General features: G+C 34.2%; 1 protein-coding gene across 6 annotated transcripts in view; it reads right to left on the bottom strand.

Annotated features, from left to right (window-relative positions):
- CDC14A (cell division cycle 14A) overlaps positions 1-15,846 on the bottom strand; it is a 63,744-nt gene that overhangs the window by 17,817 nt on the left and 30,081 nt on the right. For 3 of the 6 annotated variants that reach the window (XM_074596359.1, XM_074596357.1, XM_074596360.1), the window contains exons 6-10: positions 10,281-10,347; positions 8,057-8,119; positions 4,695-4,782; positions 2,596-2,826; positions 163-301 (exon numbers count right to left, since the gene is read on the bottom strand). In XM_074596359.1, coding sequence (XP_074452460.1) covers positions 163-301; positions 2,596-2,826; positions 4,695-4,782; positions 8,057-8,119; positions 10,281-10,347 — 588 coding nt within the window. The remainder of the gene's footprint in view (positions 1-162; positions 302-2,595; positions 2,827-4,694; positions 4,783-8,056; positions 8,120-10,280; positions 10,348-15,846) is intronic. The other 3 variants (XM_074596361.1, XM_074596358.1, XM_074596362.1) reach the window with 1 other exon arrangement.

Below are 15,846 nucleotides of genomic sequence, written 5' to 3'. Positions count from 1 at the left end.
GCTACTGAGTAAGTTTGATTTCAATCTCAAATTAACTAACCTTAAATACATTGCAACAGGCAGTAATATACGACGTCAGTAGACAGAAAGTAGAACCTATAAATAGTGCAAGATGGATAAGGAGAAGCAGCTGATTCTTAGCAGCAAAGAAAGTATACATACTCTTCCAAGAAGTGTTGCTGGGGTCCTATAATAGAGCCTGGTCGACATATTCTTATCCAAGCAATGGCTTCAGCATGTGTGAACTTGTAGTGTTTCATTATGTAACAGGCAATTAGCGTTCCTGTTCTCCCCAGGCCGGCTACAGAAACAAAAATACCAACGTTCACATAGGAAGTCACAGGCATTTCATAATTATCAAAGTATGGGATATGAGAAGACTTCTTTGCAATGTTATTCACCACCTTTTGAAGAAAGAATTTTTGATTCAGTATCCTGTTTATCATATAATTGTACTTAAATGCTGTAGATATAAGCAGCATATATAACAAATATACTTATAAAAAAATCAAAGTATCTTTGAGAGGCCAACACAGATACTTTACTTCAAACTTAAAAAAAAAAGCTGATATTTTAAAAAAGAACCATGACCAAACTGGATAGAAATTTCACATTTATGAAACCAGTAAAAAAACAAAATCAAAGTACCTTTGAGAGGCCAACACAGATACTTTACAAATCAAGATTCAAATACATGCAAATACACGTGCACATCACAGCAATGTGTCTTGTCAGCCAGTGGCTTTTTCTTTTTAAACCAGTTTTGTTGTGAAACCAACCTATAAAACAGCAATGAATGTTGACCAGCATATAATTTTATATATAAATAGTTTAAAATAATTTAACCCTTTGCCCCCAAATCACAAACTAATCCTGGTTTTAAGGGGAGAATAGAGAGACAGAAAAATTAGCTTTTACTGTGAGACAAATCTCTAACTATACAGTAAGAATTAATCTCTTTCTAGCCCTGTGTCTCATCTACTAGTAAAGTGTCTCCCTATTTAAACCTTATTTTCACACAAATACAATATTTGTAATTTAGAGTCTCATGTTGGCCAGCTATTGTTTATGCACTAACAACTCTCTAAATAGAAACTCCCTAAGCAGCCAGACATCCTTGCTGACAATTCTATACTAAACTACAAGCTCTTAACATTTTACCAATAACTAAATCTTGCTGTGACTTTTTGGAAAGTTAAGATGATTCAGATAAAAGTTCACAAATAGTGAGATTCCATAACTGCATGCTGGAAGACTAGCTCTGAAGAATTGTTTAAAAAGTGTAAGTATTCTTAGAGGGAAAGTTTTAGGCTTGAATTTTTAGGTTTGGGGTTTTTTTTAATGCAAAAGGAAAGCAACTTGCAAATAGATAACTGAGAGCTGTACTATACTAAACATACATCTGAATAAGAAAATGGTCTCTGAAAATTGCAGGTAACATCTACCAACTGCATATATCACTAAGTGTTCAGTTTTTTTCTCTAAGATCCTGCTAATGTACAAACTTTCTATAGCAATCCTTTACATTAAACTATTTATAACTTCTGGGACAAGCAATTTCTAGTGTGGAAGCCGTGCTTGGAATACTTCTGCAGTAAGAATACAAGAAAACTACAGATAATACATTAACTCTGAGTTAACCACTGATTTAACTTTGTATAAGCTTATTTAAAAGGGTGTAAAAAAACCTAAAAAGAATGAGATTATTAGTTTGCTTATTAAATGGTCAGACAAAAGACCAAAAATACTTCAGTTTAGCAAGTGCATACCCGAGTCACTAGAAAAGCATATTGTATTCCTTTAGCAACTAAGCCTGGAGAATAACAATCTGCCCCTGCTAATCAATAATTTATACTCTCATTTAGTCAATTAGCAGATGCCCAGTTTATTAATGCCAGAATTTCTGAGTTCTAGCCACAGTATCAAGTTGTTAGCAAGTAAACTTATTTATCTTTGATATGCACGTTTATTGTTCCTGGAAAAATTATGAATGAATACCACTATTCTTGTTTGACATCAGCAAGACATTCGTCTCCACAATGTCCTTACACAACTCTCAACATAAATCAAGCTGTACCCTTCAAAGCCTTTGTTAATCCTTCTTTACTAAGCATGTTTTGTGTATTTTCTGGCTGATTTGCTGAAATAGGCTGGTTTGAAATGCTGGCATCACAATAACTCACATTAACTTGAAATGTGGAAGTCATGCTCCACAGAAAAATGTAGAACAGTCCAAAAGCACAAAGAAAACCTTTCAGTCTTTTGCATTTCCTAACCAATTATCATAATGCTGTGAAAGCATACCACAAAAGAGAAATCTCCATCAACTAAAATTCACGCCTTCAAATGATATTAAGAAAAAACAGAACAATGAACAACAGACTGTCAATTACTGTAAGTAGTAGTGTAGGATGAAAGAACTTAATATGCACATGAAAATAACAAATATTTGTCATATCATAAGCATGTATCATAAGGCAATATTACTTTCACAAGCAGAAAGTGCTACTTTTTAAATGCTTTATTTCTGGAATAAGCTCTATGGATTTATACCTATTTTGAACTTCAGTCTGAGAAATAACTAAATCCGCATACCTTTGCAATGTACAGCAATAGCACCGTCAGCATTTTCACAGATGTTCAGGAACCTCTGAACAATACTGTCACTTGGTGTGCTTCCATCTATGAAGAACAGGTCATAATGCTCAAAACCAGCATCAGTAAAGCGTTTTGCCTCATAAATTTTTTTGTTTAATCTTATGATTGATGTGACATTATGTTTCTTGAAATAGGGAAAGTAGGCTTCAGGTGCATGAAGAGGATAACCTATAAAAAAATAAAGAAACAATCATTTAATGTCACAGATGAAGTTCAAAGTCCTACTAATCAAAATAGCAGACAAAGCCTTTTTTGAATTATAAACATGCTAATACTGAAAATGCTTGAATATTTTATTCAGAATAAACATGGTAAATTATATAAAAGAATTGTCCACAAAACGCTCATGAAGGAGCACATAGCACACAGCATATGTGAAACACTGTACTGTCTCCTGTCTAGCCTATTCCTAGCCTATTCCTCTCTACAAGTAGGGTTTTCTACATAATGCTAGGAGCATTTATGAATTCAGCATTTCAGAACAGCTGTTTATCTATAGTCAAGCTGCAGATCAAAGAATAAGAACGTGCTTTAAAAGGAAACACTGTGTTTATGAAGAAAAGAGATTGGTGATCTATACTATGGACAAGAGGAACAGTCAAAGGATAAACTGTAGTACCAGAAATATTCTTGCTCCACTGGGAAGTAAAAAAGCTTTAGTGCCTCGATGCAGTTGAGAGACAAAAGGATCCTCTAGATAAAGATGGGGGGCAAGGGGCAGGGAGAGTTCAAGACGAACCACACCACAACTGCATACGCTTTCACCAAATAGATGTTCCCTGTTGACGAGAACGTGAGGGAGGGTGTGCACATGCACACGTCTTTAGGGTATACGTATGAAAAATGTAGTTTATTATTTTCCATTAACAATTAAGTCTTATAAACAAAACACGGGAACAACATAGCTACCACAAAAAACAGAAGGTCTGTCATTAACCAAATTCACTGGTTTATCTCCAGAATTTTTATTTCTGTTCAAATAAAATTGAAAAGCTTCCTCACAAAACATGGGTCACTTCCACAAGTCATATATGCATTAGTAAATGCAATTAGAGTTACAACATAATGAGAAAAATGTAGCTTTGTAACGTATACTTGCACTCAACTAGGTGAGGCTTATTTCTAGCCTCATAACTGGATTTTAAGCATTAGTAATTAACTTAGTGATTTTTAGTTATATACATGTTAAAAATAAAACACAGGTTTTCCAAATTCCATGGAAAAATTTAAATAATTTAAAAAAAAATTCTGCAAGAGGGGACTGTAACACTGATTGGGGAAGAAACTCAAACCAATCTAAATATTTTCCCTGGATTTTGTTTAAATCTGCAGTGGACACTATGCAATTAGCAGCATTCCAGCCATTAACAAAACATGTGAGAGCAGAAGGGGAAAAAAAACCCCACCACCAACAAAAAAAACACCCCAAAACCAAAAAACAAAACCCATGCTCACATAGAAAAAAAATTACATGGTACAAAGAATAAGGTGAAATTCAGCAAAAAATCTGATTATAGTTTTTAAATGACTGATTCTCCTTTTAGCTGGACCAAATCTCTACTTTCCCTCTGTCGGTCAAGTTTCTCCTTTTTTTATTCCACTAGAATCACATAAGTTCTTCCCATTATCCCAAGAATCTTCAGTAGTAAAGGCAAGCTGCTTTTTACAGTCTTTCCTGGCCTTTGTTACAAAACTCTTAATACGGTCTCCTTTGCTTTATGTAACTCACCTTTAATTCTGCATACTTATTGCATGCAGAATTATGACACCTTAATGTAGCAGGTGTCAGGTTCCAGAAGAAAAGTAAGGGACCTGAATTTCTCAGGCACTTTGTCACTGAAAGTCACTGACTGTTAGAAGAATTAGAATTCCTCTAGCAAAAAAGAATTCTAAAACCTTTGGAATTAAGTTCTATTTCTGAAGATGAAAATTAATCTATATCTCTAACCTCTATTATCTTCTGCTCATTTGCCGTGACTGTTTAACATGCTGGAAAAAAACAGGATCATAGAACAGTATTAAAATATGCACCATACCATTTTCAAGTTTGCTTTTTGGATGTGGTCCACTAAATGCCAAAAATTTTCCTGGAACAATCCAGTTAAAGTCACCATTTTCCACTCGCTATAAAAATTTCAGAAGAGAAAGAGAAAGGCATTTTATAACTGTACGTACAAAGTTAAAAAAATTACTCAAGATTTTATTTTACTTTTTACTATGTTCTTTCTGCATTAAAATGAAACACTTCAAATGTAATTATCTAGTTTACCTATATGGGACAAGCTAACTAATCATTCGCTGCTTCTCAGAAGTCTCTTAATAAAATGAAACACAAAAAATTTTGCTTAATTTTCAAAAAAAAGCAGAAAGATCCTATACCTCAGATATTTCTCCCGTAGAGGGTTCAGCATTTTAAGATACCTACTTATAACAACACTAACAAACACCAACATTCTTGTATGTTTTAATCAAAGAATATGGAAAAACACTTCCCCGTAAGGCACTGGTTAAAAACCCAATTCACAGAAAACAAATTAAAAACCAATTAGCCTTCAAAAACAATTATTCTTTCCCTGTAGAAACTGAAATTTACATATTGGCATAAACTCTGATGGGCCAGTAATCACAGAAGCAAAGTATAAATCAAATAAAAAGACTAAATGAAAAAAAAAACCCAACTTTCAAACTGTAATGTTTTGCATGTAAAACTTCAAAAAGGCTCTGCAGATTTTGTCAGTGCCAAAACTAGAAGTTTCTTTGGAAATACTTAGCTAAAGTTCAAAACTGCCTTTTTTTTTTTTTTTTTTTTTTTTAAATTGAGGAGTGCTCATTCTTCATTTGGCAATGCAGTTATTCAGTTATTCTCAGCGTGACTTTTAAGGACACGGCACTCAGTCCAACTGCATTATTAAGCTTGTGTTTTTAGCTCTCAAGCAAATCAAAACATCCTAATGAGCAAAAGATTCTGGTAATAGACGTTACTGTTATCAATTCACCAAGTGTTTGCTTAGCTAAGCCCATTAGGCTTGCTCCAAATGTCCTCACACAGTGAAAACTCCTGGAAGTTAACAAGGTTGCATAAGGACTAGTGAACCCATCTCACTGCCAAGTCAGGACCCTCGCCCCCCCAGTTTGTATCACAGGCTGAAATGTCAACATTGTAGCACCTCTACCCCCTTCAAGGAAGAAGTCCTGTTCCACAGAAGTATTTTTATATCTGTATTACCAGTTTTATTTTTGAATTAAATAGTTCTTTATAGTTACATAGGCTATTGTGAATAATTAAAACTTTAACCCAGCTGAACTACAGATATATATGTATGTGTGTATATATACTCAACATTACATGCAAACAACATTATTTTTTTTTTTTAAAAGAGAACTTGAGTATTTTACATCTAGTCCAACAAAAGGGGAATTAGCTGCCTTGATAGTGTAGTAAGCTGAAAGAACTATTAATGTGAAATAGCATTTCCTTTGGCCTGCCCCCTTTAAGTCTTATGCAACTTTTCTCCACATAACTACACATTTGAAGACCTAACATAGCAAAAACTTGGAACATTTAAAGTTTTAGAAATATAGCACAGGACATATTGAAACATACAAAGCTGACCATGCATAAAATAATAGAAGACAGACCAAAAAATGGACAAAAAATTAAAGATGATTCCAAGTTCTTGCTTCTTAAACTCAGACAGTGGGCAGCATACTTAAAACATTATTCACACATATATACTTTTCACAAGCTAAAATAATGTCAAGCATTAAACAAGATAATGGGATAGCTTTAGACTAGACAATTATTTTACCACTTTTTTCAGGCAGATTAACACCTATATATACAGATTCCTATGAATTCCCAACCATCATCTTTTTCTTTTTTTTTTTTTTTTTTTAGAACAAACGTTTTCCTTTTGTACATAGATTAAGCAAAAAATAAGAAATGTTGCATTTTAAATTTTAGTTACTGTTCATTTAATTTTAGTAATTCAGCAAAGGCTATACCAATTTCTCAATCTAATCATTATGGAACATTATGGTACACAGACATCCTTCTACAAATGCTTTTAAATTTTGTGAATAGCTACGTTATAGTGTGCCTACTGCAGCCACCATAGATTTGTATAATTTGTGTTGTAAATTAAGTTTTTCCACTGTTTATTCCTCCCCTGACTTCACCCTTTCTTGAATATTTGTGACGCATTTCCTATAGCTGTATGTATTTCAGATATGCTCTCTCACCTCTATCTTCTTGCTTGTAAAACAGTTATTTATCAAATGTTACAGAAATTTAAGAAAAGCAATTATCTCTAAAACTTGCCTGATATTAGAAATATTCAACTTAAGAGAATAAATTTTTAAATAGACATTTTCAGCAGGTTTATTCTCATTATTTCCAAGTTCTCTGAAAATTGCAATAGAGAGGCTGAGGGGATGAATACTGGCTTCAATAAAGTAACACAACTCTTAAGAAGAGAGTTTAATGTATATTCAAATGTTTAGTACACCTCTATTTCATATATCTTTCTCCTTAACTAATGCAACTGCGGGAACTTCAGGGCGTTCCAAAGACAAGGTCCAATACAACTACATGGTTGTCACTGATTTCAATAAAAGCCCTTTCCCTTCCTTTGAGTGTGGGAAATACTAGACAAAGATCACATAACTTTTCTAGACCAGATTGATGCAAACCTTCTGTGCCTGCCATTTCCTCTGTACACAGCCCAGTTCACAAGGGCAGCAGAGATACTTTAAAGGTTCTTGGTAGCAATATAGTTTGAGATAACTGTCTACTACTAGCAGATAAAGCTGTGTATGTTACAGAACAAAGTCCTAGAAGCATCTAGAGTCATTCAGAGTATCTATTCTTAAGTTGTAAGAAGGCTGGCAGAATAACGAATGGCATCTGTTAGCTTTCATTAGGGAAATATTTTGGATGTATTTTTATTACTGCAATCCCCATGTAATGCATCCTTACTAAAAAAGCTCAAAATGTGCTTAATCTATGTGGCTATAAAAATTTATCATGTATTTGTGACTAACAGCATCTCGAGAAGCAGCTCAAGTGTTGAAAGAAAACACAGATTCTGTGGGTCAGCTGAGAGACCTTGGATCGTGTCCTGGGGGAAGGTTGGGAAAGCATGAAAGAGGTCCCAGAAGCCAGAAAGGTTATGAGAAAACAGTAGACTTATTATGTGATGCACTGAAATTGCAAGGATATTCATCCTGCATGTTTTTCACATACAGTACACAGCTTGGGATGTACATACCTTGCATATGAACACTGGGTTTTACTTGAATTAAAATGTGTTTCCAGTATGTTTTAAGTTGTGGGATACTGTATATTCTAACTCATTTTAGGTAAACCAAACACATTCAACTCATTAAATGTACAAACCTCATAGTGTTCATACTCATCCACATCAAATGTCTTAAAGTCAAAAAATCCATGCTGCAAGGCCTAAAAGGCAACAAGGTGTCAGTTTATTCTGAAATATATTTAAGCTCATTTTATAACACTGTTTTTGAGAATCAAAACTAAATCACTAAGTGTACTTTTGGCTTACTGAAGCCTCTATGTTAAGACAACATTACATTTTGCACAGGTTAACAACACAGACAACAAAAACTCCAACAATGTCACGAGAGCACGTCAGGCTCATTATTTCCCCTTCAAAGACATTACAATGGGACATAAGTTTGTTGCATATCACTTAAATCATAAAACTGATTCTCCCCACCCCACTATTTGTGTTTTTTTCTGTAAGGCAGATGACATATTAAAAAGCAATTCCCTTTTTGTCATACAGTCATTCAATTATTTATATGCTGAATATGTTTTCATGCAGTTGGACATAACAAAATATAGAACATTAATAGTTTATTGATTTTATCACCACAATACCCGGGGAAAATGGCATATACAGAATACAGTACTGTGTATAGCATGTATTTTATTATTTGTTTTTAATATACATTCCACTGATAGAATGACGTTCACTACGTTAGACAGTATTTATTACAGGGCTGAAAGAAGTCATATTTTGTATTTGATTACTGTACTATTATTAAATATGCCGATTTTGTACTAAAGATTTGTGTATAATATGATACTAAAAACAATTCTTTGAATATGGAATTCATAGCCCGATTTTTTTCCAGGAATAGGTGGAAGACAGTTCTGCAGCATATATTTATACTGAATCTACTACATTCTGAGAAGTATAGCTATTATACAACATCGTGGGATTAAGGTGTCATAAAAAAACCACACCACAGATCTATGATTTAAAAACCAATAATCATCAGTCTGCCATTATTTGCTACATTTAGAGCACCTTTTTTAAGACAAAACAAAAATAACTTTGTTACAGACAACATAGGCTCAATGATTGGATCCATCATGAAACCTAAGATACTGAGAGGTTTGTCTGAACAGCTGGTTTTGAAAAATGTATTTCATTTAAGCATGGCTGGCTGGCTGCACTCCAGAATTTGTAGCCCCCCTGAATTACATGTATATGATATATGGGCATGCAAACACCAAATTTACCCAGGTAGACTAAGATTTTACTTTATATTAAAGCATGGTTTCTGCTCAAAGTATTTTTACCTCTGTAGGTGAACTGGACAAAAATTCAGTAACAAATTTTATGGGAACAAAGGAGGAAAAACTGATTCTTAAAGTCCTTTTGACGTGCTTGTTGCAGATAAATTACAGTGACTGCACCAACTGCTTCACAGAGCTTCAGGATCTGTAGAATGCCACACAAATTAGAGTCTTGGTGTTAACTGACAGCTCCTTTCCCACCCCCACAGAACTAAAAATATTAAGCTTGTTCTCTTTTTTTTCAATTTTTAAGAAACATTTGTTTTGCCATACTTTTAAGAATTACAAATAGTCTATAAAGTGTCTGTACAGAACTGCTCATATAGCTTGCTCCATACACAAAGATCACCAGGAAATGCTGAATAAAATTTAATCTTTGCTTATATAGTATGCAGGATATCCTATAACACAAGGTTGCCAATTAAGATGTAACGTAACATTTTTAAAAAAGCAATACTGGAGCTTTTTTAATGTCCAGGACCAGGACTGTTGACAGTTACTAACACTAGTAAAATACACTAGTTTTCATTCTTCTTAAAAAATTCTGAACAGACTAGTGTCAAACACTGAATCAAGTGTTTTGGGGGAAAGTTGGGGTCAAGTACATGCAAAAACTACGTAGAATAAATCACAGTATACCAAGATGTCTGTCTCACTTGACTTTATCAACCTATGTTATTCCCTTTTACCAGTGATTATAAATGATCTACTAGCAGATCTAGTGCACTGCCTTCCACTGTTGAGTCAAGAAGTGCCCCCAGCCAGGCCTGGTGCATTTGCACATTCCAATTCAGAAGGTGCAGTTCAGAAAGCTGTCAAAGGCCAGGCAGAAGTGTCACCTTCCATTGTCACTACTCAAACACAGTCCTCAGCACCTCGGGCTTCATGACAGCATACTACTCGTTCACACATTTTGCTTTGAAATCAGATTTTCTAATGTTTTTTAACAGTATTTTCCTTCATGTTTTAAAAGTCAATTTAAATATGTTTTGCTAAGGAAAATTGTTATTACCTTATTTATTCCCTGTAAACAGTCCAAGATCGTAAGATTGTACGTGCAGTTCCCAAATGAAGCATCCCTACAGATTTAATGCAAATAAATTTAATACATACAGAATTACTTTAAGAACCCAGGGAAAGGTAGCACACAACAGAGTATATTCAAGTAATTCAATCACCTCTGAGAAACCTGAATTAAAGTTCAAAGATGACATCTTTTTAGAAGCTTGTTCATGCTAAAGCTCTCCCCTACCAAAGATGTAGCTCAGTGTAAACGCAGTTAGGTACTGCAAATTATTTTAAGTGCAAATTTTACTTCATCTAACTACACGCCCTTTACAAAATTATTTATGTTGTCCTGGAACAGGAAGCTTTGCATCATCTCTCAATTGTGTTAGGATAGTATCAAACAAAGTAAAACTTGCTTTAACCATTATTCAAGTCTTGATTGAGTAGCACTGTCTAAAAAGGAAAGGCAAATAGACTACTAATGTGGATTTCATTCACAGGCTCTTAATTATATATCCAGATGCAATTAAATTTAAAACTACTTGACCTTTGTTCTGCCACTACGAAAATAATAATTTCTCTTTAAAAGATGACAGGATACCCCAAGGCAAAACATACAAGTAGTAAGAGACATCAACATAAAAATAAATAATACCACTAAAAAATAACAGCAACAAATGTATTGTGGAAAATAGAAAAAGTATTTTTCAAAGTCTGCTTCAGACAAGTTTGAATTTTAACAAAATTCTGCCTGGGCAAATTATTTCCTAATTACTCATTAAAAAAGTCTTTTATAGTTTTGCTCTAAGCTATCTTATCCAGAATGCTAAGAACTGCAATTTATCAGAATAGCAAAATCTTAGGTTTCAGCCAGATACATCTTTAATCTACAAGTGATTCAAAATGTTAATCTTTCATTGAAAACTTCTATTTTTTGATAGTCTACTTGCTGTAAGTAGATGGGAATTTGTTATATTGATATGCTCCTTCAATCCCAAGTACTTTAAGAGTAAAATATTCTCAACCATTCTTTAAGGGCAGAAAAAGTATAGCAGTTTTGAGCAAGCAGTGTTCATAGAAAATGTATTTAAGAAAATTAAAAGCTACAATTTTGGTAGTGTCATTTTACAGGAAGGCTACTCTAGAAAAGTTTTCAAGCTACTAGATTATTAAAAAATACTTAGTCACAGTGTTTTAGAATGGGAACTTCAAAGTGTGAATAAACCTTCAAATATTCAAATCCAACAAGAAAGTTTTTCAAAATTAAAAGCCATAAAGTATTTTCATTACATTAGATAAGCAGAACATAACCAAAGCTGTAAAATACAAACTTTACAGACAATGAAGTTTTGACTGGGGAAAGTTGGATAACAGATGATTTTAGCACAAAAGCATTTTAGCAAACAAAAAGGCCTTCTGAGCAAAAAAATCCAAAGGCCCCCACGGGAGCACATACACAGCAGACAATTTTCAAAAGCTGTAGCAGTTTTCTGAGGGGGCTGACAGAAAAAAACAAAACCTAAACCAACGTAAACCACAAAACTAAGTATTTAGAGAAATATAAATAGAAGATATGATTGCAGCAGACATGTTCTATATTACCTGTTATTTTGCTATAACAAAATAAAATTTTTATTTTACCTACATGTATACAACTACTTCTTCAACTGATAAGGCATTTGATAATGCAGTACATAAAAACAATACTGGGAAAAAAGCCATGCCATCTCTAATATATTAGTAAGAAGTGCTGTGAGAGCGAGAGGGAGAAGGGAGAGGAGAGAGGGAGGGAGGACATTGAACTTGACCTAGATGCACAAGATAAGCCTATCACAATTCCAGGTGTACAGTATTCTTAGCTACAGTTCCCACAGACGGCTATTACCAGTGGAATGCACGCGCATGCTGGCAGCTAACATGTATTGCCTACACCATCCGTGCCTCAAACGTCTCATTTCTGTTGCTGTGCACCTAAATCATTAAAGTAGGTGTGCTCTGACTGGAGAGGACAGCTCTGCTGAGACTTACCATCCATACACCGTGAAATAACAGAAAGACAGGAAAATTCCAAATAGGCAAAGTTTTGGAATGAACAAGTAAAAAGCTGTTTAATCTAACCCTAATTTCCCAGAAACTCAAAGAATAGCAGTATTCTAATGGTTTTTTTTAAAGAATGCAACACACTGAGTTACCATCTGAAAAACTCACACCCCCATCTATCTTTTGTGGCAGAATGGATAATGTAATGAAACAATCAACAAACACTAGATACGAATGACAGTACAGCATGGTAGTGAAATAACACCTGAAGTGGTGGCTTAATATTACCTAATGCTTCAAGGGAAAGCATGATTTTTGATGAGCCATGGCATATACTGAGTGTATTATATCAGACCTTGCCATAATCTCTTTTTCTCTCTCTGCCCCTCAAGTATCTTCTGGTAAGAAAACACAAGCAAATCATAAAATTTCCTTCTACAGTGATTCAAAAAATGAGAAAACAGAACAAAATCTATGCACGTTTTTTTCCTTCAAGCCATAGACATTTTTATTTTAGCACTCCCGGTCCTTTTCAGGGTAAATCCAGGAATATGCATATTTTCTTTTCTAGTTTCCAGAAGTAAAACCGCCTGATTAGAATCAATTCCAGATAAAAACCTCTTTCTGAAACTTTACTGTTATGCTTCAGAATTTTAAGCCAAGGTATCCACAGGTATTGAATTTTAGGTGTAAGAACAAAGAAATTCATCTGGCAGAAGTTTTACGTATAATCCATGAGGGCTCTGCGTGCCGGACCCATTGACACAGTAGAGAGATATCTGAAGTACAGCTAAGGCAAGTGCTCGTGGACTCAGTATTAGATGAAACCCAAGTTTCAGAACACACAGCAAGCAACAAAAAGCACTTCACAGAGGTGTTTTAAACATTAAACCTGTATAAAAAACTAGTTTATTTATGAAACAAAGTCACAGTGTACTTATGAAGTGACATTTTTTATATTCCATCTTCCTATCAAACAGATGATTTTATATTATTCCAGAGAAGTATTAGTATTCCTTTAGAGTACAGTCAAAGAGCATTTTGCAGAAGTATTAGAGAGGACAGATGCTTAATACAAATCTTACTGCCAACTACATGTCTAGAAAGACCTTGAATACTCAAAAAGCAAAGATTAAAGAGTTTATCATGACCTGATTTCCTGAATGTTTTAGATAAATTACTCAAGTAAAGTATCTTTTTGTTTAGAGGGAGTTGTCTAAGTTATTTTAAGTCACTAACTATTTTGATTCTTTCTTTGTTAAAAGCAAACCCAAAACAAATCTCCCTCCCAGTTACCTAGAGGACTTCCTGCAGGCTGAGTTATCAAGTTCTTTTTCTAGCCCAGAGAAATCAGTCAGAAGTCATGTAAAATCATTAAGTGGCTTTGTAAATATTAAAAAAAAAAAAAAAAATTCCTCTTATTTTCTGAATCTTCCTGAATTAATACATTTACTGGAGAAAACTAAATAATTAAAAACTAATGCAGAACTGCTAGTTCAATTTCACCGTTCCTTGGGTCAACCCATCTTCCTCCCTACTGATGTATAAATTTCCAGACCATAGATAAAAATATCAGATACTGTCAGAACTAGTACTAACGTTACACAAAAATCCTGTTAGAAATACAGCTATTCTCATACCACATTGACTTCAGATGTCAATTATATAGCACTAGATCCACCAGCACGCATTTTCTTTCTACCAATGACAGATACATTTCAAAGTTTTAGAGCAATAATTAATAATACCAATTTTAGCTTGTATAAAATGCAATAGATTCTGAATGGGACACACTTTGTACCACAGTTAAAACTAAATGCAAGCACTAACAGTTATGAGAAAGCACTGTAAAGAAAAAAAACCTTTATTAACCTTGATGAAGCCTATAATTTTAGATTAAAATTAATTCTGGACATTCTTCCTATGTAAACTTATTCTTCTTTGTCCATTGTACACAGTCAGCATCCTATCCTACAGACAACTAATGCATGTGCTTACGTTTAAGACAGTAGTAATTTTTAACTTACTGGGACTATTTATGAATATACAAAAATATTTAGGTGTTTTTACTAGTGGAAACCAAGCTATTTGGATTTCAAGCGTTATTACTTTCTGCTCAACTCAGAAATCTGTGTTTAAAAAAGCACAGAAGAGAAGGGAAGACCTCATTTCGTAATAGAACAGAGTACATACAGACATCTGCACGGTTTTACAGTGTGGGTGCTCTGATTTCTGTTGCTGATCACATTTCATTACAGTATTCTTCCAGTCTTTTATGGTGAAATGTATAACCACCTTGACTTTTAAACAGTGTTTTACCAACTATTACCTGATAGTACCCTCTTTGCTTTCAAAATGAGAAAAATGTGAGTATTTCTATGAGATACAGAGGTAGTATGAATCTGAGCCAGCATTACAGAGCTGCAAATCCCACATCCAATTTCACAGTTATTGCAGCCGACCTAATACTGCATACGGCTTTCCCTTTCACCAAACCTCCAAGCACTGTCAATAGCAAAATAGTTTGTTTCCCCAGCACTTGCCAATAAATAAACAAACCCCAAAAGCTACAAATTAAAATCTAGCTCTGAAATTCATGTCATATCTAGAGGCTGAACACAATAACACTAATATGTATCTATATATTTTTTAATATAAAGTCAACACAGAGTAGTTCGAGGTAAAAATCTAAATCTTAGCTTCACAATAGGAAACTGGTATTTATGATGATTTAAAATGCTGTTAGCACCATTTTCTGAAATGGAAATGAGAGGACACAGTACAAGATCTACAAGAGACTACAGCATCACCCAGTGACAGTGAATCAGCCAGAAATAAGATGGAAGTGTTTCAAAGACAGTAGTGCCCTATCCTCCTGCTTTGCCTTTAGTTCTTCTATTATAAAAACAAACCAAAAAATTTTCCACATATCTTGTGAGACGGCTATTCTGGTTTCCTTCCAGCCCTGAACAATATTTTCTGAAGCTGTCTTTAAATGAAATACCAGCTGAAGATCTAAGCCGATTAAGGGTTTTTTGAGGTCATTGAGCTAGATGAAAGTAGATCAGTTTCCCAGTGATCACTTCATGTAAACATACCTCAGTACTCCATACAGAATCTGACAATCCTGCAGCTTCTACCTATTGCAAGTTGTCGATTTTTTTTCTAAATAGAAGACACTTCAGATATCAAATTAAAAAAACTTGTTAAATAGTCTAGCTGTAACACTCAACTGATCATTGCTCACTGATAAACTCTTGCACTTCAATATACTCCAGAAGTTATATAATATCTAAGTTCCAGGCTCCAAGAATAAATTCAGGTCAATTAAGTACTGAATACCGATGATTATTATCTTAAATTACTTCCTTCCTAGACCTTAGAATAGGAGGGAAGAGGTAAGACATTTGGGTTATGTTTTTCATCATACATAAGAGTCATTTTAGTCCTTTTCAAGACATTTAAGATGTGGAATGAGTGCAAACTTTCTCACAGCACCAATTGTTTCTTCACAGCACAGCTCGATGCTA

Source organism: Larus michahellis, chromosome 8, assembly GCF_964199755.1.
Source record: "Larus michahellis chromosome 8, bLarMic1.1, whole genome shotgun sequence".
NCBI classification, from domain to species: domain Eukaryota; kingdom Metazoa; phylum Chordata; class Aves; order Charadriiformes; family Laridae; genus Larus; species Larus michahellis.
This window is presented reverse-complemented; position numbering and strand designations above follow the sequence as displayed.